This window comes from Elephas maximus, chromosome 13, assembly GCF_024166365.1.
Source record: "Elephas maximus indicus isolate mEleMax1 chromosome 13, mEleMax1 primary haplotype, whole genome shotgun sequence".
Taxonomy (NCBI): domain Eukaryota; kingdom Metazoa; phylum Chordata; class Mammalia; order Proboscidea; family Elephantidae; genus Elephas; species Elephas maximus.
The window spans coordinates 29,863,807-29,890,653 of record NC_064831.1 but is presented as its reverse complement, the minus strand read 5'-3'; the positions used below and the strand labels follow the sequence as shown (position 1 = coordinate 29,890,653).

The following is a 26,847-nucleotide window of genomic DNA, read 5'->3' as shown; positions in this document are numbered from 1 at the left end:
CTTGGAAGCCCTGTGGGGCAGTTCTGTTCTGTCCTATAGGGTCTCTGTGGGCCAGAATTGACTTGTGGCAACTGGTTTTTTAATGGGCCAAGCACTGTTTTGGGGATATCATAGTGAAAAAGCAGAAAAATCCCTGCCCTTGTGGAGTGTGCAATTTAATGGAGGCATGTAGATAATAAACAAGGAATATAATAAATTGTCTAACCTGTTAGAAAGTGATACATGGTATGTTGGCAGAGTGGAGGAGAATTTCAGGGTGTGACGGTGGTGGGAGTTGCAGTTTTAAATTGGGTGGTCAAAGTAGGAGTCTTTGAGAAAGTGATGCTTGAGCCAGTCCTTGGAAAGACCAGAGTTAGAACAGCCAGTTCTGAGGCACTGCCAGGAGGGGATGGAAGGTGGAGGAATTACAGGATTTGGTCTCTGCCCTTTGAGATCTTGGTGTTACTGGTGTGATAAGGCTGGTAATACCCCGAGATAACAGTCAAGTGCGTAGAAATTGAAAGATGAACTGTGTGTATTGGATGGGTCAGTTAAGGCTTAGGGGATGACGGGGGAGCTTAAAGATTGAATTAGCAAACATGTGACGGGGTCCAGCCCAGAGCCTCACGTGGCATACAATGCAGTGTTTTTGTGCGGATATTTTAAATGATGCTGAGAGCACCTGCTGAAGTGTGGTTGTAGAGGTTGGGGATGAGTATGTCTAGGCTGATGTTGGACTGTGTCCAGTGCTTGGTTAAGGAGATTAGAGTATATCTGAATAGTGGTTAGGGAGCCATTGTAAGTTCTTTTTTTTTTTTAATTGTGCTTTAGGGTCGCTATGAGTCGGAATCGACTTGATGGCACTGGGTTTTTTAGGTAAAAGTTTATAACTTAAGTTAGTTTCTCACACAAAAATTTATACACACGTTATGTCACCATAGTTGCAATCCCCACAATGTGACAGTACACTGTCCCTTTCCATCCTGGGTTTTCCATGTTCAACCAGCTCTTATCCCTTTCTGCCCTCCCATCCCTCCTCTGGACAGGACCCACCCATTTAGTCTCGTGTATGTACTTGAGCTAAGAAGCACACTCCTCATGAGTATTATTTAATGTTTTATAGTCCAGTCTAATCTTTGAAGAGTTGGCTTCAGGAATGGTCTCAGTTTTGGGCTAACAGAGAGTCTGGCAGCCATGTCTTCTGGGGTTCCTCTAATCTCAGACCATTAAGTCTGGTCTTTTTACATGAATTTGAGTTCTGCATGCACTTTTCTCCTGCTCCGTCAGGGACTGTTTGTTGCGTTCCCTGTTATGGTAGTCATTGGTGGTAGCTGGGCACCATCTAGTTCTTCTGGTCTCAGGCTGATGGAGTCTCTGGTTTATGTGGCCCCTTTGGCTCTTGGGCTAGTATTTTCCTTGCCATTGTAGGCTCTTGAGCAGGGATTAACACAGTGACTTTGAATACTGGGTCCATACCGCGTTTGAGGTAAATAATGATTAATGTTGAGGAAGATTGCTCTTGAAGTGATGTTCAGGGTGGTTGAAGGCAGGGGGGTCTTCAACCAGAGTGAAAGCCCTAAAAGTCTGTCCTGGTAAGTGAGGCCTGGGATACTAATGGTGTGGGCTAATTTGCTGGCAGGAGGGATGGAGAAGAAAGGACAGGGGTGAGCTTCATTTTAGATTAGCAGGTAGGGCCTTATGGTTGGAGGTGAAGGGAGGAGAGCAATATAGGGTGACCATAAGGTTTGCCCAGGGGTCAAGGAGAGTGTCCTTGACATGTTAAAACAGAAGCCAGTTGGGCGGGACCCCTGAGGTTGGTTGATAAGTGTGGTGTTGGTCGGCATTGTTTCTGGGGAGCCGAAGGTGAAGGGGAGGCACAATGCATGTATCCTGGAGGTGTTTGGAGATAGGGTTGGAGTGGTAAGACAATTCATTCTACAAGTGTTTGGAGTACTTACTGTGTGCTAGTCACTGGGCTTGGTGTTTGCTGAAGATGAGTCTTGGCTCTTCTGGAAGTGTGGGTATATCTATCGGGTGTGCACAAGCGTGGTGGAGTGAGAGGCTGGGGCTGGAGATGGGGGTTTGGGCTTCATGGTTACAACCACAGGTTAACTTTCTGAGGGAATTAGTGTAGAGAAGCCTGAAGAGAGCCAGGGCTGCTGCGCCCAGAACAGTGGCAGCGACAGATGGGAGGGGCAGCCAGGCAGTAATACTGAGTTTGGGAGGCACTGAAGAAACAGGAAGAATTAGTATCCCTGCAGCCAGTGGTGGTGAGCCTCAGGAAAGAATAGTATGTCACCTGACTTGAGAGTGTCTGTCAGGCAAGTCACAAATGCAGTATTTAATCGATCTGCTCTTAGGCTTCTGTTTTGAGCACCTTTTCTTTTTACCCTCACAGTACCTTACATGTGATCAGATTTCCGCATGTTAAGTCTGGGAGAAGATTTTTGGAAGAGTTTTTGAGTATGATGTTTATACCAAAAACCAAAACCAAACCCAGTGCCGCCAAGTCAATTCCGACTGATAGCAACCCTATAGGACAGAGTGGATATTTATACCATTGATAAAACTATCTACCTTTTTTTCTGTTGATGTCAAAACATAACAGGTATTCCGTTAGGGGATTCTGAGCTTAACAGAATTCATTTCCTATATTTGGAAATTTTGATTCTTATTAAACTTAAGGCTCTTGAAAAGAAGTGATGTTAGACTAATTTTGAGATTATGTTTGGCTTGCGCTTTTAAACAGACAGAATATTTACTTACAGTGAATATCAGAGGAATCGCTTAGCAGTGATGTTCTTGGTACTTATTAAATGCCTGCTCTGTGCGAGGCACCGTTGTAGATGTTTATTACAAGTTTATCACCCTTGGGTGAGATTTCAAGAACTATTTCTTTTGTTCATTCTCTGTTCTCTGAAACAGCTGTTAAAGTGTGTGCTTTCTCAATAGGGTGATTCTGAAGAGGATATGGAGGAGCGGGCTCAAGAACAGAGGTAAGGAAAAAAATGGGTATGAATGCCTGTGTATTGAACTTCCTTGTCCACTTTGGATACCATCTGAAGTCTTGGTATATGTCTGTCCATATATGCGTTTTTGTGTATTTAATATTATCTGCATTATACCCTTTTCTTTGACATTTGTGGTATTTATTCTCTAATAATTAATTTTTTTTTATTTTAATATGAGGTTATATAGAAAGCTGTTAGAAACACCCCCCACCCCCCGACATATACACACAACCTGACTTTTCCCCCTGCCCTGCTTTTTATTCTTGAACATCTATTGAGCATCAGGCACCGTGTTGGGTGCTGGACATAAAACACTGTGCAAGACCAGTGCCGTGTGTAGTGAGGGAGTCAGTCATTAGCGTAAACAACACAGTTACGCTTATGATACGAATTGCCAAGAATTAGACTCCTGTGGTAGAGAATAAGGAGGTAGACGGGGTGGTCAGGTGAGGCCCCTCTTAGGCGGTGATGTTCAAGCTGAAGTCTGGAGGATGTGTAGGAGCAACCATACAGCAAGCAGAGGAAGAGTGTGCTGGGCAGAGGAAATAGCAGGTGCAAAGGCCCCGAGGCAGGAAGCACTGGCAGCAATCCAGGAACTTGGGGGTGGCCAGTGTGGTTTATAGGATGGTGAGATGAGGTAGGGCCTTAAAGGCACTGGTAAGGAGTTAGCTTTTCTTTTTTAAGTGTTGGTGTGCATTGGTAAAGGATTTTAAGCAGGGGACTAGCAAATCAAAAAATGTAGATTATATATACCTTGGTCATAGGGATGTTTTGGCCAATTGCTGTCAAAATATGATATGTGGTCACTTGTAGGTCCATGGGGTAAATTTCAGGGAATTAGCTGCAGATCCCCACTGACCTTATAACTCTTTCCTGACGTCGATGTATCTGTGGTCACAAGTTCACATTTCCTACTTCTCCTTTTACAAGCTCACGTCTCTACTTCACAGAAGAAAGGCATGCTTCTCGCCCATCCCAGCCCTACTGCCTCCTTCATCGTGGGTGGACAAAGGGGCAATTTGAAATATTGGCATTAGGAGAAAGTGATTAACTCTGATCGGATGACAAATTCCTTTGTAACTCTGGTGGTTTTCAAATCTTTTCTTTCAACAAAAATTGAAGGAGGACTTAATCAGACTGGCACCTGCACCTGATAGATCGTTAAAAGTTATTTTGAATGCTAGATCAATGTGTGATTTTTGGATAAAACTCTTAAGAGTGTTTAGAGAACTTACGGACAGACCTGTATAACAAAACTCTTCCATTCACATATATTGATGTGAACACGCTTTCTCAGTGCTTATATTAAAAAAAGAAAAGAAAACTAGGTGTAAACTGATGCTAACTAACTCTGTCTCATTCTAGCAGTAAGAAATGTTTACTCACAGATAGATGAACCAATTGAGGAAGGGGGAAGACAGCTCTATCCATCTCATTGAAAGGGTGCATTTTCACTAAAATGTTATTTATGTGAAATTTCTTCACCTGATCAAATACAAATTGTAATGACTCAGTTCAGAAGAAGAACTTAATACATAGACCCTGTGGTTATAGGAGATCTAAAAAACTCTGAAATTTTAATTTTCAGCCATAGTTTTGTTTCAAAAAGCTTTGAACATAAAGATACATGGGGACAGGGGGTGAAAATAAGGGTTCGAGGAGAAAAAGGAGCAGAGTAAAACATCCAGCAATAAGGAGCATATTCTTGTGTTTTTTAAAATGGGCAATGGTGGATATCCTCGCAATGATATTTAGATTCCATTGAATATATTTTAGAAAGTGATTGGGAGTTTTATTAAAACAGTCAGCATTTACTATATGCCAGAAATTACATTCTTTCTAAGCATTTAAACTCACAGTATAAATTTTATATGTTGGACAACTGAAACACGTGGACCAGGGTTCAGAGTTTGTCAAAATCCTTTTTGGGTGTATGGGAACAAGAAAAGGCAAGGATGGTAACTGGGGCAACAGTTGTGGCAGTGGGGGTGGAGGGGCGTGGGAACCTTTGAGATGTGGGGTGGAGCAGATGGACTACCTGTTGACTTGTTGCGGAGGGTGTGAGAAAGAGGGATCGTGGAGGACTTCTGGAACTTGGCTTGAGTATCTGGGGATGTGATGATGTGTGTGAGGTGAAGTGGGAGGGAAATGGGAATGCCAGTTATGTCCTCAGGCTCTCAGACTTCGTATGACACGTCCAAGTGGAAATGGCAAGTTGAGAGAGTTTGGTCTGTGAGTGCAGTACTAGGCAGGCCTGGGTGCAGACCCTAGCTGTGGGTGTCTTCACCCTCTAGGTAGCCTTGTGGCCTGGGCCTTTGTATTCTCCCATTTTGTAGTTGCATTTCTCTCCTTGTTAATTAGAACTGGTTTCTTTCTTTTTTTCCCTTTCAGTTTTCTGTCAGACTTAGAGGTATTACCTGATTTTATCCTTCCTGGCCTTTTGACACAGTGCCAGATTATCAGAAAGAAAGATATGGGGGTGAAGGGGAATTAAGTCAATGATTTAGAGCAGCAACTTCAAACTTTTGGGCAGCGACTCAGTTTTACATTATAACTATGTATTTATGCATATATGTATAGATGTACGAATATGTACATGTAGGCATATGAATTTATTATTAAAAAAAAAAACTGAAGTTCCACACAGTAGTACTTGCCTTACTACCCAAGATGTACGTGCTCTTACTTTCAGTTCCATTTTATTTCATTAAAAAATGCTGGTTGCTGCCAACTGGATTGATTAAAAAAGTCCTTAGTGGATCATGGTTCACGGTTTGATCAACTCTGATTGATGTTTTGTCTTCCTGATATCAGATGTTCCAATATTTTGCTTGATTTTATCCCTGGTTGCTTTCCTTTTAACCTAACTTCCAAGCCTCCCTGTTTTTCTTGACCTATTTTGGTTGAGATCTATTTTTTATGTATAAAGACAAGATTCTGACATGGGTGGGATGCTGCTCTTAGAAAACCTTTGTTACCATTTTCTGAAAATGTGGATTCTGGAATTATCTCCAAGAATTATCTCTGTAAGTGTAATGCTCTACGATTGTAAATCACTCACCTAAGTACTGACTGGGGCCCTGGTGGTGTGGTGGTTAAGGACTACAGTTGGCAACCGAAAGGTTGGCAGTTCAAATCCACCAGCTCCTCCGTGGAAACCCTATGGGGGCAGTTCAGCTCTGTCCTATAGGGCTGGTATGAGTCGGAATCGACTCGAAAGCAATGATTTTTTGGTTTAAGTACTGACTATTCCTGTGTTCCACTGCACGATTGAGGATTTTTTTTTTTTTAATTTTATTTTTCAATTCTCCCAAGATCCAAAAACCCATAACCCTAATCTAACCATGAGAAAAACATCAGACAAACCCAAATTGAGGGTTTCTGTCATATGGACTCATGAATATTTATTTTACACTTTGGGTTATAATCCAGTACAAGGTTTGCTGTGCTATTTTAATGTCGTTTATTCTTAATCTTATTTATGAAGTCATTACTCTTTATACATTTTCCAGACCTTTTTGCGATTTAAATTTTCATGACTATTTCACAGTGCCAGCTCTTAATGATGGTAAGGCGTACTTGAAGTCAACAGAACCAACACTTAAATGTTGAAAACGAATGCGTTTTCTCTGAAAGGACCATGAGGAGGAGCAGCTACTAACTTGGGACTCAAGAAGGAAACTTGACCATAAAAACAGAATCTCAGTATGTTCCAAGAAAGGTGGCACTGACATCTGTCACTGGAGAGAAATCTAGATAGTGAAGAGGGCTCTTGTGTTTCAGCCCCAAGACTGCCCAGGTTGGGGCCAGAACCTGGCTGCAGTTAATTCTGGGGTGTAGGGTTCTAGAGCAGCTTGCCCTTTATCTCAAAGCACAGCTTGGGAAAGCTTTCAGGGTAAAAGGCCTCGTTGAAGTTTTTGTTTATATTATCTAGACTTCATCTTCTGCAAATGCTATGTAATTGTATTTGGTTGAAAGCCAGAAAAGCAATATTCGAAAAACTTTTTCCCTCTTTCCTCTCCCTCCCCATTTTTCTCCTGGGTGTTCTCAAATATCAGCAGTATTCTATGATGAAAGCAAATGAGAGCTGACTTAAGCTCTTAGTAGAATTGGAGACACTCTGGAAGCTGGTGTGGCTTTCTCTCTGTGCGTGCATCTCTGATAAGCCTTTTTTTTTTTTTTTTTTGTATGTTTGTTAGATTATGAGAAATTTAAGTATTGGCAGAGTATGAATGGTGTATTATTTCAGCGTTTTAACATGGTTAAAAAAAATCATAAATACTGGCTGGCTACCGACAGTGTCTGTGAAAGGATTTTTTAAAATAAATTTTCTTTTATCTGGTTAGTAACAGCAGCAAAATAGGTTCTCCTGAAACAGTTTGTCAGTTAAGGGCAGACCCTAAGAGTCAGAACTTGAAGAAAATCTCATTAGCCTTTCAGGAACATACTGAAAGATATAATTACAGACAATAAATGACTTAATCTTCAGGGAAACTTCCTTTTGGCCGTGAAGGGGATGTTGGGGCCCCCACAGGGAATGGAACTACTTTTCACTTTTTGTTCTCCTTCAGAAATTGAATGCAGTGTTGTTGACAAAACCCCATCTTTATCTGTTGATGTGGTCATAGCACTTTTGAACCTGAGTGTACATTCCCCAGGGTTCCATCTCTCACCCTCCTCTCTTCCCATTCCTAGGTAAACTTCCTATTCTGTTGGGTTTTGATATATATGAGGAAGTTTAATGTGGGTTCTACCTTCTGACCGGGGGTCTTGCCTGGTCCCACACTGTTCAGTTGCTTCCACAGGTCTTCCTTTGACTAGCCTTCAGGTGTTGCAAAATTAGCACATCCTGAACTGAGCTCCTTGGCTCACCCCTGCCCCTTTCTTCCCTCCCCCAGCAGCTCTCCCTCCTGCTGAGTGGCAGTACCATGCCTTCATTTGTCTAACACAGAAATGGGATCCACTCTTGAGTCTTCATACTCTCACACTCCCAGTGGATTGCCTGTTATGTCTGGATCTTCTTCAAATGGTCTCCCTGCTGCCGTTTTATAGTTACCTCAGCCTGTTCACATTTTTGCCAGGGTGATGCATCTAAAACATACATTTAAAATTTTTTAAATAGTTTTCTTTGATTAGTAGCAGCAGCAAAATATGCCCTTAAAAACAGCTTTTTTGTGGACCACATTACCTCCAGGATAAAGCATAAACGTCCTTTTGGTGATCTAGGCTGTGTTTACCTCTTCAGCCTTCCACCCGTCTGTTTCTCACTTCCCCACATTCAGACAGGCTCGTCTTTTTGCCTCAATACTTCCCTTTCCTGACTCTCCCTTCACCTGGCTGACTCTCTTAGTTCAGATTCACCTGGCATCCTGGCACTTACCTAGTGCACTGCACTTACTCCCCTGCTCTGAAATTGCCTTTCTCAGCAAACCCAAGTTCCTGTCTGAGTCTCATTCACCTTTGATTCTCCAGCACCCAAACCTGATACCTTAGGTAAAGGACCTTAGGTAAATAACTTAGGTAAAGGATGGCTTAACTGGAGTAGAAGGTCATATTTTTAAATTTAAATCTTTCAAATTGATTGCTTGTTGTGCTTCTCATGTTCTCTTCATATCCAAGCCCCCAAACCATATTTGCCGTTGGAACCATAGTACTAGTTTTAGCTGTATTAGAGGTTGTGGTTTTTAAAATTAGGTTATTGCAGTTAGTGTGTTTTTGAAGAGAATGGGTTATTCACTTTGTATGAGTGTGCCCTGTGGTACCTTCTGCAGTGTTGTTTGGGCTCTGAGAGGCGTACAGAGTGAATGAATTCAGTCATGGTCTCCATGGATATAAAAATGTAAAGTGAATTTTCTCTCACTGTAAAAGAGCCAGAGTTTAGGTATTTTTGTTAACACAAGGCTTTAAGCAGGATTCTTGGTATGTACTAAAATTATTTTCAAGCCGTAAAACCCTTTTCAGGCTTTTAGGTTGTGAAACGTTTAGCAAAGCCTTTTGGCACTTCATTTATAATTATTTAGCCCTCAATTGAAATCAGTTAGAAAAATAGTAGTTGTGCAGTAGGATCAGAATCCTAATTTTGGTTTTCACTGAAATTTTTAGTTCACCTAGATATATCTTTTTTTAAGCTCCTGGAGTGATTAGAATTTGTATCTTTATTTTGAAAAAGATATTCGAATGTTTGATAATTCAAGGTATATTTTGAAGGGTTAATCTAGAATAAAAACAGGCAAAAACACTTGAATCATGTCATTATTCCTTAAACCAGAAAAGTGGAATTGAAGTATGGGGGTTGAGGGGGTTAGTTATTATATGTAAATGTGTGAATATGGCACCAGAACCTCTGTGTTCTTATCACTGTACACATTGTTTTAGACTAAAGATTTATTTTAAGAGAAGTGGTTTGTTTAATCTTAGAAGTCCAACTCTATGCTGGTTTCATTCCATATGCCACTCGATGGTTTGACTGATTGTCTGTTACTCAGTGTCACAATACTTAACAGTAAAATGGAATCCATTCAGTTGGATGTGTATTCTAAAGAAAGAACCAGGCCGACTCATTAACCTAGGACGACTTCGCCGTGGAAACTACAACATGGTTAAAAGATACGTGAAAGACTTATGACAAGCCTATTTCAGAAGAGTGGAAGATACCACTGTAAGCAGGAGAGAGACTTGGGTGTTTGCCATGGGATCCAACTTATATTTTTAGGGAAGCTTCTGGTCATGGGTGAGGTGCCATTTGGGTTGTTTTAGGCTCCTTTTATTCACTAGGCATTGTGCTTTGGATTGCTCTTTACTCTCCTTGTCTTGGTGGGTCGATGAGGAAAAAGGCACCATTTTAGATGAATCGCACAGCCTGGGCTGTGGTATCGATTAGTTCTGTAAAGGTGTTCTAGGTGTGTGGTAACACCAAGATTTCTACTGCTTAAAAGGTGGCGGAGCTTAGATTTCAAGGTTGGAAAGAGAAGTATAATTTCCCAAGGTAATATTGTTTGTCTAGGAACACCAATATTAATATAATGGGATCCCCTGGGAACTTGTTACTCTAGTTTTAAATGAATTATCATTAAATTATTAGTAGGTTGTTAAGTCTTCCACCTATGAAATAAGACTCTAGAGGAATAGTGACTTTCCCCAAATAAATGAAACAAAAGAATGTTGTCACTTTACAAATAATTGCCTTGGTAGTCTAGACAGTATTTCAGACATGTTGTGGAGCTCAATGAATATGTTTTTGGAACCATTGTTGTAGAATTGCCTTTATAGCAAATTTATAAAAGATATAAAAAAGTTTTATTTGCTTATTGTAGTCCTTGTCAACATTTTCCCCCAAAGTAGTTGGGATGTACTTTGAATCAGTCTGCTTTACACATGAAAATCCTTTGAAATTAAAAAAAAAAAAAATTCAAAATGCTTTGAAAAATTTTAATCATTTAAAAATTTCTCAATGATTTTTTTTTTTAACCCCTCTAAAAATCCTATAGTAAAATTGATGCTCCAGGAAGATGGCCATATTTATCTCGCGGCCTTGTTTTCTCTGATACATGCTTGAGAGGGCCAAGGGGGCGTATACGTCTCTGTTTGAGAAACATGGGTTTAGTGTCATGCCTGCTTATTTCCTTTTCTCTCATTCCTTTTGTTTTTACCGGTTTGTCTGAGTATTTCATTCAGAAGATAGGATTCTGAATGACAAGTGGCTGTCGGGCTAAAACTAAACATCTTATCAGAGAGATGATTTGCTCCGAAATGTCCAAAGGAAACCACTGCTTCACTTGAAGGCTGTTGCTAGAGGATGAAAAAGCCCATTGCCGTTGAGTCGATTCTGATTCAGTGACCCTACAGGACAGAGTAGAACTGCCCCATAGGGCTTCCAAGGAGCAGCTGGTGGATTTGAACTGTTGACCTTTTGTTTAGTAGCCAAGCTCTTAAAAGCAGAGGACATGTTGGTGGCCTCCCAAGCTGACTGCCATGAAAATGTACGCAGTGAATAATTCAGCGTATCAGTGTCATGCTTGTGTAACATTGACTTTCAGGGTTGTACTACTTTGTGGATGTTGGTCCCTTTAGCTGCCACTAAATTATTTATAATAGGTGAAACTCAGTTTGAATAACCATCCAAACAAGCAGTATTCCAGTTGATAGTTTTGGGAGATCTATGTGGTAGGAATTTTGGGTGAAGTAATGCTTCTGGGATCGTGATTAATCTTTATCTTTTGAAGTCAGGGCCAGGTTAATCCACTTAATCCACTAAAAATTGGGTTTAAGTAATTACCTTTTCTTGTTATCGCAGTGGTTTCTGAAGTGCGTTTACATGCATTATCCTTAAACAACCAGGTGCATGGTGGAGGTATTCCCACTTCATAAATGAGGAAACAGGTTCATGAAAAGGTAAAACAGTTTGTTCAAGATTACAGAGCTGTGAAGTGGCACAGCTGGCACAGAACCCCAGCTGCCCTCTCTCTAGATGACGTTTGCCTGCCTTGTTGGATCTAAAGTGAAATGGTTGGAAAAGCATTTTTCCAGCTAGATAGTCTGATTTCTGTAGAAGGAGACTTAAGTCTAGGATTGATGTGTGGAAGCTACTTATTCCTTAATATACTCCAGAATGATGTGGTCCTTATCAAACCCCCCAAAAGAGTGAGAGCATGGCTCTTAAAAGAAAACGAATTTATATTCTAAACTTTGCAGAGTTGAGTCTTAAATAATACTTTATTGTGTGCTAGATAGGCCCTGGATAGTGCAAGTTCTTAACACACTTGGCTGCTGACGGAAAGGTTGGCAGTTCAAGTCCATCCAAAGGTGCCTTGGAGGAAAGGCCTGATGATCTACTTCCCAAAAAACAGCCACTGAAAACCCTGCAGAGGATAGTTCTACTCTGGCACACGTGGGATTGCCGTGAGTCAGAATTCACTCGGGGGCAACTGGTGTGCTAGGTTGATTCTTCAGTTTTACACTATTTCTAAGTTTATCCACAGACATTTGGTTACATAGCTTTTGAGGCACCCTGGAAAATTTAAATACGGAATTTTAAAATTACTTTGTAGAATAGATGCCATTGTAATAATGTGCTGAGAGGTTGCCTTTAGTCCTCAGACCTTGCTATCTCGTTAGCTTGCTTTGTGATTAGATATTTTCAGCTCAGGTAATAGAAAACCCTGACTCAACCTGCTCAAACAATAAAGGATGTATTATGTCACCTAACAAGAAGCCAGGAGGCAGGGTGGTTCTAGGCTTGGCTTATTCAGCAGGTTAGTGTCTTTGCCAGGGAGCCAGTTTCTTTCTACCCGTTGTGCTGTGGTCAGCTGCCTGTTGCCCTCCAAGCCATGGGAACATCTGGAGGCAGGTTGGGAGGACCCGCTTCCTGGGCCTCTTTCTCAGAAGCACCCCTCAGCAGAGTTCTCCCTGTATCTATCTAACAGGTCAGAAATGGGTCCTGTACCCAAAATGGGTCCCCTACCCAAAAATGGGAACCCTAATCACCCTGAGAAGGAGCTCTGGTGGTGCAAATGGCCAGGCACTCAGCTCCAACGGAAAGGTTGACAGTTTGAACCCACCCAGTGGCTCCCAGGGAGAAAGACCTGACAATCTGCCTCTTTAAAGATCACAGCCTAGAAAACCCCATGGAGCGGTTCTACTCTGTCGCATGGGGTGGCTATGAGTCCGAATTGACTCGATGGCAGTTAACACTCACCCTGAACCAGTCACCAGCCTAGGGAGTGGTGGGACCACCATGATTAACCTTGCTCACAGGGTTGACCCAAGTCACAAGGGGACGTCCAGCCAATGTGGGAGAAGGGGAAGTGGACGGTGTGCAAGCGTAGCAGTGCGTGCTGCCCTGAATTAGTGAGGTGAGCTGAATGAGGCGTGAGAGGTCTAGGCAGTGTTTCTCAGAGCACAGTCCCTGGACCTGCAGCATCAGCATCTCCTGGGAACTTGTTAGACAAGTTCTCAGACCCCACCCAGACCTACTGAATCAGAAGCTGTAGGGGAGAGGCCCAGCAGTCTGTTTTAGTAAGCCCTCCAAGTGATTGTGAGGTACCTAAGAAATCACATCTCAAAATACACTTTTCTTCAAAATTTTTTTTTGTCGTTGAAAATGTACACAGCAAAACATATACCAGCTCAACAATTTCTACATGTACAATTCAGTGACGCTGATCATATTCTTCAAGTTGTACAGCTCCTCTCACCTGCCTTTTCCCAGTGATTCCTCCACTGTCAGCAGGAGCTCACTGCCCCCTAAGTTTCAAGATAGACTTCTTATTGAAGATGGAGTAATGAGAGACAGAAATGGTCTTGTAGATGAAAGATTGGGGTGCAAGTTGGAAGATGAAGATTGTTCTGTATAGCCTTGTTTACCGACACTAGGACCCACTACTTAAAGCCCTTGGCTACCGACTGAACGGTCAGGCATTCGAACCCACCAGCCGTTCCTTGGGAGACAGTTGTGGCAGTCTGCTTCTGTAAAGATTTACCACCTTGGAAACCCTATGGGGCAGTTCTGCTCCGTCTTGTAGCGTTCCTATGAGTCTGAAACAACTCAGAGGCAGTGAGTTTGGTATATCAGAATTTTAGCAAATTTAGAATACATACACATTCTCTTAATATGGTATCAGGTTTCAGCTCGCTGATCCAAGTTCTCTAAAAGAGTTCCGTCATAGTTTATGGGGTGGGAGGTCCCAGGCTGAGCTTTGGTGTCCAACTGTTGGGGTCCAGCATGCTCTAGCACGTCTGGTAAACAGGTGAGTTAGGCCACCACCAGTCAGTTTCCATGGGAGAGCTTACAAACTTTCTCCGGGATAATTCATTCATTATAAGGGAAGTGAGTCTGGCAGGAAATCTTGGCTCGGTAACAAAAAGTCTCAGTTATTGGATGGGAGTGGCCATTCACAGTACAGGGTAGTGTGTATGCTCAGATTCGTCTCCTGGCCCAGCCCCCTGTGGACACAGAGCTGAGCAGGGAGGGGAGGTGTATAAAAAAAGGGAAGGTTATTGGAGCATGAGGAAGCGGATAAGCAGGTAAAAACCGAAAGAAGTGTTTTATGAAAAATTCTGCTCCAAACTGGGGTGGGCGGAAGCAGCTCAGGCACCTCCCACAGTGAAGGGGACTTCCGTGTCCCGCCTTCCCATCCTGCTTGGCACAGGGCCCCCAAATGCGCGGGAGTGTGGGTGTCATTCAGCAGATGTGGTGGAAGAAGTGGCAGGAGGTACGAGTTGGTGCCCAGAGGAGGCGGCTGGTTGCAGGGAGAAGGAACAAAATTGGGACGGTAACGGCCATGGATGGCTGAGCCTCCCCACCCCAGCCACAGCCTGGGGTTGCCCTGAGGCCCTCTGTGGTGGGCGTGGGGACACTGCCAGCTGAGAGCAGGCGGAAGGGACCCCATTCAAGTGTGGTGACCAGTGGGACTTATTTATGAGTCCCCGTGAGGGTCCTCTCGCCTTCTTTCCCTGCACTCCCGTGCTCCAGGACTCTCAGGAAATACCTTTTTGATATGAGGTTGATGCTGTGCAGACTGATAGGTTGTGAGCTTTCATTTCTTAGAGCCGCGCATACCATCTGGTCTGTCGCAGCTTTGCTTGTCGATGCCCCAGCAGCAGCCACAAGCCCCACAGATTTTCTCAGCAGCGTAGTGAATAAACCTGGCCATTTGGTGGAATGGATTTTATTTCTGAGCATATCAGTAGGAGCATATTCAAGGAAATTATTTATTTACCTACGTAAACTGAGTGCTCAGAACAAGTATTTGTGTGTGTGCTTGTGCATGTGTGTGCTTGCATGTGTGTTTTCTTGTGGGAAATTAGTGGGAAGATTTTTTTAAAGACTATTTCAATATATCCTGGAGCCTAATGAGCAAATGGGCAAAACCACGAAATCAAACCACATTCCTTTAATTAGAATTCAGATAAATGCAGCTACTGAAACTGCTGGCAGGCTGTGTGTGTGTTGTGGTGTGTGAGCATCTTAGATTTGTTTGATTATCAACTGGAAGTTAACAAGTGAATGCGTGTGGGACGATCCACTTGCTGAGGCAGGTCCCCCTTAGGCCTTCATTGGTTATGGAGGGAGAATCCTTTTGTTGTTCCCTGTAAAATGCAGGAATCAAGATGAGTCTCATTCTGCTTCCTTGTATTTTAACCCAAATTGTCCTGTCTCTGGAATTTTTCATATTTAACTAGCATTATCTGGGTGTATAATTGTGCGGCCCATAAGGAATGACTGCTGCTGGTGTGAATTTTAATACTTCACCTATAAGTCGACTTTCAGGTGCATAAATGTCACACCCAAATTGCCTGTTAGTCTGACTTTCATATAACTTAATTAGCAGATTGGTGTTTGGGGAAAATCTGATCTGTGATCCTGAAATTGGTTACAGTTGGCGTAATTTGTGGGTAATTAGGTGCCTTCACAGTGACTTCTGCAGTCATTACAGAACTGGGGTTATTTGAGGTTGAAATGTGAGAGTGAGGAGAAAGCAGTTGCTCTCTAGTCCTTAATCTTTTCATCCATTTAACCTGGGTTGTAAATTCAAGCTTTGCTTTAATTTGAAAGTATGTCTGGGTAATTGGGAAGGGTTTTTATTAATTCACCACATTTAGGTCAGAACTGAGGGAGAAAAGTTATCCCTAATTGCCTGGCCGGACCAACTTCTTAATATTATCATGGGTCCATTAAAGTTATGTTGCCCCTCATTGGAGGCCACAATTCTAGATGTAAAATTTAAGCCTAAAACCAAAGCAAAACAACTCAGTTCAGAGTCAAAACAGTATGTCCTTGCCAGATTCAGAATATATTTGGGGCTTATGGAATAGAGTTTATGGGGGCACAGGTATCAGGTAACCGGGGCTCTTGCTGAATTAAAGGCCTGTCACTTACGTGAACACACAGTAGACCCTATTTACATTTTATTTCTGCATTTGAATTGGGGTTAAAAGGAGAAACTGGAGGAGAGATGCTCAAGAGACCTGAACACCTGTAATATTGACTAAAAGAAGAGAAGGGGGAGTACGTGAGAAGTGGAATAGGAGGAAACTGGTAAAGGAGCCCTGGTGGCCCAGTGGTTAAGCATTACGCTGCTCACCAAAAGGTCGGCAGTTTGAATCCACCAACCATTCCTTGGAAACCCTATAGTGCAGTTCTATCCTATAGGGCCACTAAGAGTCAGGGTCAACTCACCGGGAAGGGATTTGGTTTGTTTGTTTTTTTAGTCTCCGATTTACGATGGAGTCCTGTTCTGATGACTCTGTCATAATTTGGTTTTGATGTAAGCCCAACACCTCTTTTTTTTTTTAGTTTTCATTAGTATTGCCTTTTATTATCAGTATCTTTATAAATCTGATCTTTGAACATCTGCGAGTAAACAGCCAAGAATAATACCAGCAAATTGTGCACTGCAATGTTGTATGTAGTATATATTACTAACAGTAAGATGTCAAAAAAAAAAAAAAAAAAAAACCCAGATAGTTATGACGAAGTGTGGTTCGTCATAACTCAAGTTGGTCATAAGTCAGGGACTACCTGTATGTAGTTTTCTATACTTCTCGCTTTTGGGGCACTTTTCTTGTAGAGATTTTAGAGCAGTGCTAGTTTTGGATATATGTGGCAGCACTTAGCTCATGTTATTTCTACTATAAAATAGAAATGTGGTTACAGTACTTCAACATACTTATCGTAGTAAATAAATGAAATGCCTTGTTTTTAAGGTTTTCGTGGAAATTGAAACCCAAAAAGCTAATTTTGTGGTGGCCTTTTGGGGAGCAGGGCTAGGCAGGGTAGGCAGACCTGAGCATTTCGCTCTGTGCCACTCCACACAAGGTTGTCAGACTGAACTTGGAGCCCTTGGAGTGGTGGTCTCGATTCCGACTTATAGTGACCGTATAGGACAGAGTAGAACTGGCCCATAGGGTTTCCAAGGCTGTAAATCTTTACAGAAGCAGAGGGCAGCTGGTGACACTTGGTTGGCAGCCAAGTGCTTAACCACCAAGCAACCAGGATAGTTATTCAGATTTGTACAGAAGCGTTGTATGGGCAGTCCTGAACTTGACTCTGCTTTCTGCAGGTCAGTTTTTTTTTTTTTTAATTATAATGAAGATATATTCCTTTTGTAACCTAAAAAATCTATTTAAAAATTAAGTTAGAATGTTAATTTTTAAAACTAAGCTTGCTTTTAGCGTAATGTCACATTTCTGATTGGTTTTTATTGTATTAGCTTTTTTAATTCAGAGAACCTCCACTGAGAAAATATCCATATCTCCATTTACTTGTGTCTGTTGAGGCTCAGTTGTGAAATAACCATTCTGTATTCTCTATGCCTTTGCCTCTCAAGGAGTCTCTGGGTGGTGCAAATGGATAAGGCACTCAGCTAACCGAAAAGCTGGAGGTTCCAGTCCGCTCAGAGGTGCCTCAGAAGAAAGGCCCTGCTGATCTACTTCCAAAAAATCAGCCACAGAAAACTGTGTGGAGCAGTTCTACTCTGACACACATGGGGTTGACATGAGTTGGAGCCAACTTCACGGTCTTGCCTCACAAGGGTTCAGTTTTTGCCACAGCTGAGAAGTGTTAGAGCTGAGACTGTCACCCAGGTGTCAGGCCAGCGGACTTTGAGCTTCTAGAATTTATAGGCGTGGTGTCAATTGAAATGACTAGAAAATTCTCATTTGCTCTCGTTTCTTTCCTTAGCCTCCCCCATCCTGAGATGAGATGAACAAGAAAAGCAGAAGGGAATAGTTTCATTTATTGTTAGATATTTAAATTAAAAAAAAAAAAAATTTTTTTTTAATTTTTATCTAAATGCTATTAATTCATATAAACTGGGGAAATGCAATATTGAATTGTGGACACTTTAACCTAAAGATTATTTAAACTTACAGTTAAAAAAAAAAAAACCATTTGTCAAGTGGCTGATTAAAACATTCATGATGATGGTGACCTGTGGGTTTAGTTGTAGGTAATGCTTACTGGTTAAATACTTACTGTTAATTTTTTTTTCTCTTTTTTTTTATCCTGGATTAAAAATAGAAGGAGTTTGTTGAATGTTTGAATTTTAGCTAATGTTTACCCAAATCATTACATTTTCCATATTGATGAGGTTTCAATTGGAGGTTTTCAATGAATATTTTTAATCTGTATTGTATTAATAAATATGCACAAAACTTTGCTTAGATTATATTCTGAGTCTCAACGTTATGCATAAAGCATCTGATTACCAGACCGGATCTGGGGAAAATGAATATTCTGCTGTAATTGATGGTTGGAAGACAAGTATACTGGGTAGTAAGAAACTGGCATAAAGCATATTATTAGAAAGCCCCTGAAGCATATTGGTTAAACTGGTAGGTTATAACGGGGCCCTGGTGGCGCAGTACTTAAGTGTTTTACTGCTAACCAAGATGTTGACAGTTTTGAATCCACCGGCTGCTTCTAGAAACCCTGTGGGGCAGTTCTCCGCTGTCTGGAATCGACTCCATGGCAATGAGTTTTTTTTTTTTTTTCTGTAGTAGGTTATAAACACAGTCTCTGCTCTCATGGAATGTGTATGGTCTTAAGATAAGGAATATGTGACTTCAGCTACACATAAAGTAAGGTGTGTTTATGAGCTGGGTTTTTAGTCTCTTTTACTTGTACCTTTCCTGGCTTTGTATCATTTGGCTTAGGGCTGGGAGTAGGGATGGAAATACAGTAGAAAGTGAGGACAAGTGGATGGCTTGAGGATCAGTAGGTGGCTAAGGGAGAAAGGGTTGAGTTAAGGAGGAGACTTGATAAGGAGGAGTAATGAGAGGAAGGAAGTGAAGACAGAAGCCAAGGTCAGGGTTATTTCTGGCGGAACCTGAAGTGCTTATGGGCGGGGCTGTGAAATAAGATGGCAAGATGCAGGCATATATGGTAATAATTACCTGAGGCAGAGTATTTTTTTCCAACCTTAAGGTAGGATAATAACTCCGTGGTTAAGAGCTATGCTTAGAGCCAGGCTTTATACAGACAGGAGTCTATCTTTTATACTTCCTTGTTGGTGACTTTTGGCAAGTTGCCATGCCTCTTTTATGCCTCGATTTCCCCTTCTATAAAATGGGTACTATTAATTGTACGTACCTCAGAGTTGCTCTGAGGATTAAAAACGCAGGGCATTTAGAACATTGCCTGCAACGTAAAAAGGGCCCCAATATTAACTGGCTTGCAGAGACTGAGAATGATGTCGTTTGAGTTACATTGCCGTGCAACAGTGGGGGACCTGTTTCTGCCCTGTACCCTTCTCTGGCTTCCAGGGGAGAACCCTTCTTAGAAATTTGATTACATCTGAGAAGCCAGAACTAGTGTGGGTAACCACCAGGCCTCTGACTAGCTGACTAGCTGTGTGATCTAGCCTCAGTTTTCTCATCTGCAAAATTGGGACAAAAATAGGGCCTACATCATAGGATTGTTGTGGGAAGATTAAAAGAGTTAATACATGTAAAACAAACAAACAAAAAAAACAAAACCCAAACCCATTGCTGTCAAGTCGATTCCAACTGATAGTGACCCTATAGGACAGATTAGAACTGCCCCGTAGGGTTTCCAAAGCGTGGCTGATGGATTCAAACTGTCGACCCTCTGGCTGGCAGCCTGGAACTCTTTCGCTACCAAGGCTCCTAATACATGCAAAAGAAACCCTTATTAGTGGAATATGCAGTTGGCAGTACGTATGCAAGTATGTATATGCTTTGACCCGAAAATCCCACCATTAAGGGCTTCTTTAGACCACAGTACGGTAAGTTCATAACGGTGCATTCACCTGAGTGTTCATATTTGTTTATATTTGGGTAAAAAAGTTAGAAGCAGCCTAAATGCCCAGCAAGTACATCCATAAAGACGATGTCGTAGTAGAGTGTTTGACAGAGAAAGATGTTCATGTTCACTTCTGTTTAACGAGAGGAAAAAAAAAATCACTTGTGCAATCTGGAAGAAAACACTAAAATATCTGGTGTTTTTGTCTGGTAAGTGAGATAGATGTTCTTCTCTTATTTGTGCTTATTTTGCTTATGATATCGTGAGGTATGTTAGAAAATAAGACATCTTGGGGAAACTCACAACGAAGAGGAAACAGATGTACAGAAACAACAAATTATAATACGCGTTATAGCGGTGTTATGTATTGAGTAAGGAGCCCTGATGGCATGTTGGTTAAGTGCTCTGCTACTTTCTGAACGTATCTGACAGCTCCACGGGAGAAAGATATGACGATCTGCTCCCGTAAACGTTAGGTTTGGGAAACCCTGTGGGGCAGCTCTGCACGTCACGCAGGCTCTCTGTGAGTTGAAATTGACTACCTGGCACCGAACAACAACGACAATAAGAATGTACTGAGTGCTGTGGAACCGGGGAGTCTGTTCGGCTGAGGTTGCTTGCTTAGGCTGTCTCACCTGAAAGATGGTGAAGTTTTCTTTTTTGCAGATGAGGAGTGATTATAAGGTCTTGGGTACTGGAAAGAGTGAAAAGCTATTTTCTCTGAAAAGAACTACTTAACAGGCACCTAGGATTGTTGATGGGGACCCTCCAGTGGTGCTTCTCTCCCAACCGCTATGCCAATCCCTCGGCCCCCTGCCCTTCTTTGTGAGAGAGGAGAGAGGCACAGTAAGAAAGCTGATGGCTGCACCCAGGCTCAATCGGAGCGATAGTCTGAACATCTGCCCAGAAGCAGGTGGAGCGGGCATCCTGGGGTGGTGGTGGGGGGGCGGGGAGCTGCTCTGCCAGGTGTTTCCGCTTTAGTTGGTCCATGCTGGGGAGGTGTGAGGGGGTCCTGGAAGGGCAGCAGCTATTCACCCAAGAAGTATGGACCGGTTTCAGCATGTTAACAGAATGTTCCAGTACTGAGAGAAAAGAGGTCTAAAGACGAATTTCCAGAGCGCCAGCAAGACCTTTGAATGGCAGTGCCGTCCTGCTGCAGGTTGATGTATCCAAAAATCAGAAAGGTGGTTATCTGAGAGAATCACATTTAGAGTCAGGGTATGAAAATAGATTAGGCTATGGATTTAATTGGATAGGAATCACTTAGAAAGGCATCAAGTTGCACTTGCCTAAACATTGTTTCAGAAGCTTGCCCTAACTACAGTTTTCAAAAAACAAAGCAAAACTTTCTTTAAACTCTCTGAACACTTCATTTAAAAAATTATTTTTTTTAAATAATTAATTAAAAAATTATTAAAAATATTTTTCTGTAGAATCCAGGTATACAAAAGATAACTATAGGGCTTCTCTATTGCGTTGGGGGTGGGGAAGCCTGGAGGCCCACTCTCCAGTCTCCCCCCACCCCATCTAGATGCAGCTGGGGCTGCCATGCACGGTGGGGAAGACCAGGCTCCCCAGTCCTCAAGATGGATCTCTATTAGACTGTCAGTCACAGTTGTTCCCTTTGGTTTTGCCAGAGAATGATTTAGGATTGGGTATTTATAAAGACATTTTTGAAGGGATGCTATCTTAGGAGTTCAAGGAGAGTTTTTCTCTAAAGGACACCAGTGAGGATATGGTGCTGAGAGGATGGCAGGACGGCAAGGTGGGAAGGGCCCACAACCTTGAGGGTATCATTGAGCTGCTGAATCCACCTGTCCTGGAGCCGTTCCGGTCACAGGAAAGACATACTCTTATTTAAGTTGGTCTGAGTTGGGCCTCACGTGGTTAGAAGCTGAAAACATCCTGTATGTCTGTGTTTTAGGCATCCCTTCCTCTGGCTCCTGAGATAAACCCCTGAGGAAACCTGTGGCTCTATAGTCCAGTTTGAGAAATAGTGCTCCAAAGAACCTCTACTTCTCAGTTATTTTTGATGAAATCAAGACTTAACGTTTTATGTTATTCATATTTTTAAAGACGTTTTCGTAGTCTTGAATAAAACATTTTCCATGTTATAGTTTGAATCACATGGGGTTTATGTGTCTCCTGGTGCTGTTCTTTCCTATTCTGGAAATATTAGTTATTTGTGGGCTGAGCTTACAGACTTGAAATTAGAAAGTGACAGCAAACATTAGTTCGTGTCTGTTACATTTTATGGCTTAAACGGTTTGTGCTCAGCTACTGACCTAAAGGTTGTTGGCTCGAACTCACCCATTGGTACCGTGGAAGAAAGGCCTGGTGATCTGCTTCCATTAAGATCACAGCCAAGAAAACCCTGTGGAGCAGTTCTATTCTGTAACACGTTGACATGAATTGGAATTGATTGGACAGCAACTGGTTTGATTCTTTCGGCATTAATTTTTATCATAGACTATACTTTTTTCCATGTTTTGCTATCTCATCTGTGTTTACAAGTTGCGTCTCAAAATACAAGAGTACTGAAATAATTTTTTCCTTTTGTTGGTAAAATTTCAAAATTAAAATGGAGAGAATTGTTCAAGGAGAACCCAAGTATGCGACTCCTAGATTCAGCTCCTGTTGACATCCTTAACATTTTTGATAGCAGAGGCCAGTGTGTAAGCATTTCGAAATTTTTGGCTTAGTAGAGAAAAATGTTGCCTCCTCTGGCCTTTTTATTCAGTCAGACTTAAGGCACAGCTCCTTTTCAGTCCGCCTGCCATTTTCTGAGTTTATGTAAGCTTGAGGAGGCGGGTGGCAGAAGAGGTAGGAGGATGGAAAATGAGAATCTTACTTTATTCACAAACATGCTTAGGAGGCCTGGACAGCCAGGGGTATTGAGGGGTCCTGTGCCATTTCCCTTCAGCTCTTTATCCTCGTGTACCCTCTGAGGGGGAAGAGACTGTGAGAGGCCCTCCTCTGTTGGGAACCTTTTCTAAAAGCCCACTTTGGGCAGAGAAACAGGGATTGTAGCGGCACAGCCCAGGAGGGCCGAGGCCAGCTTCCCCTGCTCTCTCCCACTCATTTCCGGTTCACTGTTTAATTTGAAATCCTGGAACATGTGTTTCAGTGAATCGGTTCATAAAAATGTTTTTTGCAGGATTCCGGAACAGGGGCTGCACGTTCGTTAGTGCAACGTGCATGGATAATTACATTGTGTGTGTGTGTGTATTTTTGGAGGTAGGTCGGGAACTAGGGGCTGAGTACAGTCTTTTAAGCTCTTTCTCTACAGGATGTGAAGTGTTTTCTCCCTTGGTGTTTATGCCTGCGCTCTGGCAAGTGTGAACAATGAGGAGTTGAGATTCTGTGGCCTTCTCTGTCCCCAGGGTCTTCTCATTCAGCTCTTCTGAGAAAGGGTGGGCTTCCCATTTGTCCTTATCTTTTTCCATTTCAGTCACTTTGGAAACTAGTAGTTGGGAGCTGGAAATCGAGATGTTTCCATTTAGAAGTTTATGCAACATATGCAAAATAGAGCTTGTTCCAACCTTTGTGTTTGTATCAACTTAGAGCTGTTGCCAACCTTTCTTGGGGAAGAAGAATAAGGAAACAAAAAACAACCCGCTGGAATTAAGAGAAACGTCATGGCACTGTACAGCGTAGTCAGTTCTGCACTTGTAGTTTTGAAGGCTGGAAGTGTGGAGAGCTTTAGCAGAGCTTGGAGCCCTGGTGGCCCAGTGGTTAAGAGCTTGGCTACTAACTAAAAGTTCAGCAGTTTGAATCCACCAGCTGCTCCTTCGAAACCCTATGGGGCAGTTCTGCTCTGTCCTGTACGGTTGCTATGAGTCAGAATTGACTCGACAGCAACAGGTTTTAGCAGAGCTTCAGTATTACTGTTTGCTTTTGTTTCCCTTTTCCTCGAGTTTAGTCTTAGGTAGAGAACTTGGGCTGTCTCTAGGTTGGCTTATCCTAGGCACAACCCATTCTTTTTTCTTTCTGTTAGTGTTGAGGGGTGGGACCCAGCCAGGTGTGAACTCATTGTTTCAGGACTCCAGGACTGTGCCGTGTGTCTGTGAGCACTAATCCTGGACAGTCACTTTGCCAAGAGTTGACCCTAATCGGCCTTCTGAAGCGAAACAAGAAGTCAACTCTCTTTGCCATAGGGCAGCCCTTCACAGACTTGGATGCAGTTACCAGCTCTCATCTCTAGGTTGGTTTTACTTTTCTAAAAAAGTTCTCCAGACCAAATTATTCTTGATTTTTTTCATGGTTAATATTAACTTGGCCAGAACCTTTTTTTAGTTTAATTTTGGCCAGTGCTGGATAGAGCCTAGTCTGAATGGTACAGTATGGAGTGAATCCATTTCTCTTTTTGTCTGGATTCTATTTATTTTAGTGAAACCTGAGATTTTATTAGCAACTTGTAGCCGTCCCTTCCTCTTTGGACCGTGTTGATTTTATGGCCAGCAAAAATCTTAGGTCTTTCTGTTTCTTTTTCTGGTTTTTAACAGGACCTATTGTTAAGTTCTCTTTCTCAGTATACACTTAGCGTGTTGATTATACACTGAGCATATTAATTGCCTTTTTTTTAAAAAAAAACCTTCAGCGTGAGTATTTACATTTGCTTTTGTTAAAATTTTATCTTGTTGGCTCGGGACTTGTTGAGACTAAAACATACACACCGGCACGCACAGGCACATGCCACACGCCACACGCCACACGCCACACACACACACACACACCCCTTTTTTCCCCTAATTGTGAAGATTGGTTCCAGAGTGGCCATATGACTTCTTCTTCTCTCTCTGCCAAGATCCCATATAATATGACAGGACAGGAACTTAAAAAGTAGAGAAAAGCCCATAGCGAAGAAGTATCTGGGAGAGGAGCTGTCAGCTGATAAGGGATTTCCAAAAATATTCTGGAAGAGAGAAATGGATGGAGACGGTATGAAGGAGGCAGAGAAAAGCCCTCTGCACAAATGAGGAAGATTAGGAGGGTGCGTTCAGTACCTGCACAGGGGATCTCATGACTCGCAGCAAGCATACTGTGGAATTTCAGAACGCCGAGGATAAAGAGAAGATTCTCAAAGCTTTGAGGGTGGTGGTGGCGGGGAATAGGTCACTAATAAAGAGACCACAACGGGACTTCTCCTCGACCGCACTGGATACTTTGACTGAGGAAACGGGGCTTAGAATACCGACCTCACAGGGTTGTGGGGAGTATTTTTAAATACATAATGCACGTAAAGCACCTACTGTATTATCTGGCACGGTAAAAACTCTCAGGACTGTGTGTGCTCCTGTTACCACCACTATTCTTACCACTGCTGTTACTATGACAGTGAAGAAACGTATCAGTTATCATGAGACAGAAAACCCACTGGCATAAACAAGATTAAATGAATTAAATAAAGTCAGAGTTTATCTCTAGATTGCTTATCTGAGAGAGCAGTGGCCAAGCCGGGCAGATGTGATAATACCATGGTCATCAAAACTGTGGCTCCTTCTGTCTGGCTGTTCCGCCATTATTAGCTGCCTCCTAGTCTGAGGTGGCCGCTCAACTTGTAGGGTCATGTTCATATCCCCTCCAGAAGAGGAAGGAACTGAAGTAGCACCCCCTCTCCCCCGCCCCCCCATGGTCACTTCCTGGATGTAACTACAAAATTTATCAGTACACTAGGTCCTAAGCTTCTGGGATATAAGATTTGTGTCACCTGTTTGGTAGTTACCACACATATGTCCATTGACACGATAACTTTTACTTTGGGTGATATATGAATTACTGTGTATTAAAGTAGGCAGAAACCACAGAAGATTTTAATACGGCTGAAAGTGCATTTGAATTGGCTCTTTGAAAAAATTCAATTTAGTATTACTTTTGGAAAGGTTTGCAGATGAGAAATTGGAGGTGACTGACACTATCTCATGAGGGTGGCATTAGTCAGACATTAGACTTTTAATATGGAAATAATTCATGGAGGTTGCTTTGACTGTTAGAGGATGCATAAAACATTTGGTGTTTATAACTTCTTGTTGTTTGATCTCTCTGCCCTGGAAGTGCTAGAACTCTCCGGCTGTTCCCGGGAGATCTACAACTTTTCACGTTATTCCATTCTTCTAGGTGAATAACTACGGGGTCTGTGACCCTACTCCTAGATAATGAAATTTCTAGAAAGCTAACTGCTGCAAAGTCTCAGCTATATGATCTTTTTCTTTCTACATTTCCTGACTGTGTTTGCTTCAATTGACCCAAATACTTGAGATTTATTTTTAGTTGGAAAAACTCAGAGATGTTTCAGGTTAAATGCTATAAACTGCATTTAAACAAACAAAGCCATAACTTCAGTCTCTAACACTTAACTTGGGGAGTGCTTTCTCACTTTAGGTATTTCTCAAGGACCGTAATTCTTATCAAACATACACGTGGTGTTTTCCATTGCTGTAACTTTTCATTTAATTCATGTCATTCCTTACTCATTTTTAGAACAAAAGAGAATTTTCACGTTTTTAGAGATTTGGTTATTCATTCTTGCGCGTGGAGCATAACATAGCTTGCTTTTAAAGTTGTATAAAGCAGGACAGGATTAACCGTTTTAGATAGGAGAGAACGGGGTATGGTTAAGATTGTTTCCATGGAGTTGACTCTGACCCATACCAGCCCTGTAGGACAGAGTAGAACTGCTGCGTAGGGTTTCTAAGGAGCAGCTGGTGGAATTGAACCGCCGACCTTTCTGTCAGCAGCCTGACGCTTGTAACTGCAGCACCGCCAGGGCTCTTGGGGCATAGTTAAGTGGCATAATACAGACAGATATTTAAAATATAGCAAAATGAGTAAATTCTGTCTGGGAATTACTGTCATTTTCAAACTCAGTCATTACACTAAATTCTGTGTAAAGCAGTTAGGATGTAGTTTTGAAAAATCTCTTAGGATATACTGTGGGATAAACAGAAATATTAATAGTTAAGGAAGAACATTGAGTATATATTAAACTGATACCTTAGCTCTGTTTTGTGGCTGGAGTCAGAAGTAGGAGTCAGAGGACCTGAGCCCTGCAGCTTAGTGATGTGATTTGGGCCATGTTATTTAACCTTTGAGTTT

The 26,847-nt window shown here is 42.1% G+C and overlaps 1 protein-coding gene across 3 annotated transcripts in view; it reads left to right on the top strand.

The window, feature by feature from the left end:
- TMEM131L (transmembrane 131 like) overlaps window positions 1-26,847 on the top strand; it is a 191,424-nt gene that overhangs the window by 5,797 nt on the left and 158,780 nt on the right. For all 3 annotated transcript variants that reach the window (XM_049852639.1, XM_049852638.1, XM_049852640.1), the window contains exon 3: window positions 2,932-2,975. In XM_049852639.1, the coding sequence (XP_049708596.1) occupies window positions 2,932-2,975 (44 nt within the window). The remainder of the gene's footprint in view (window positions 1-2,931; window positions 2,976-26,847) is intronic.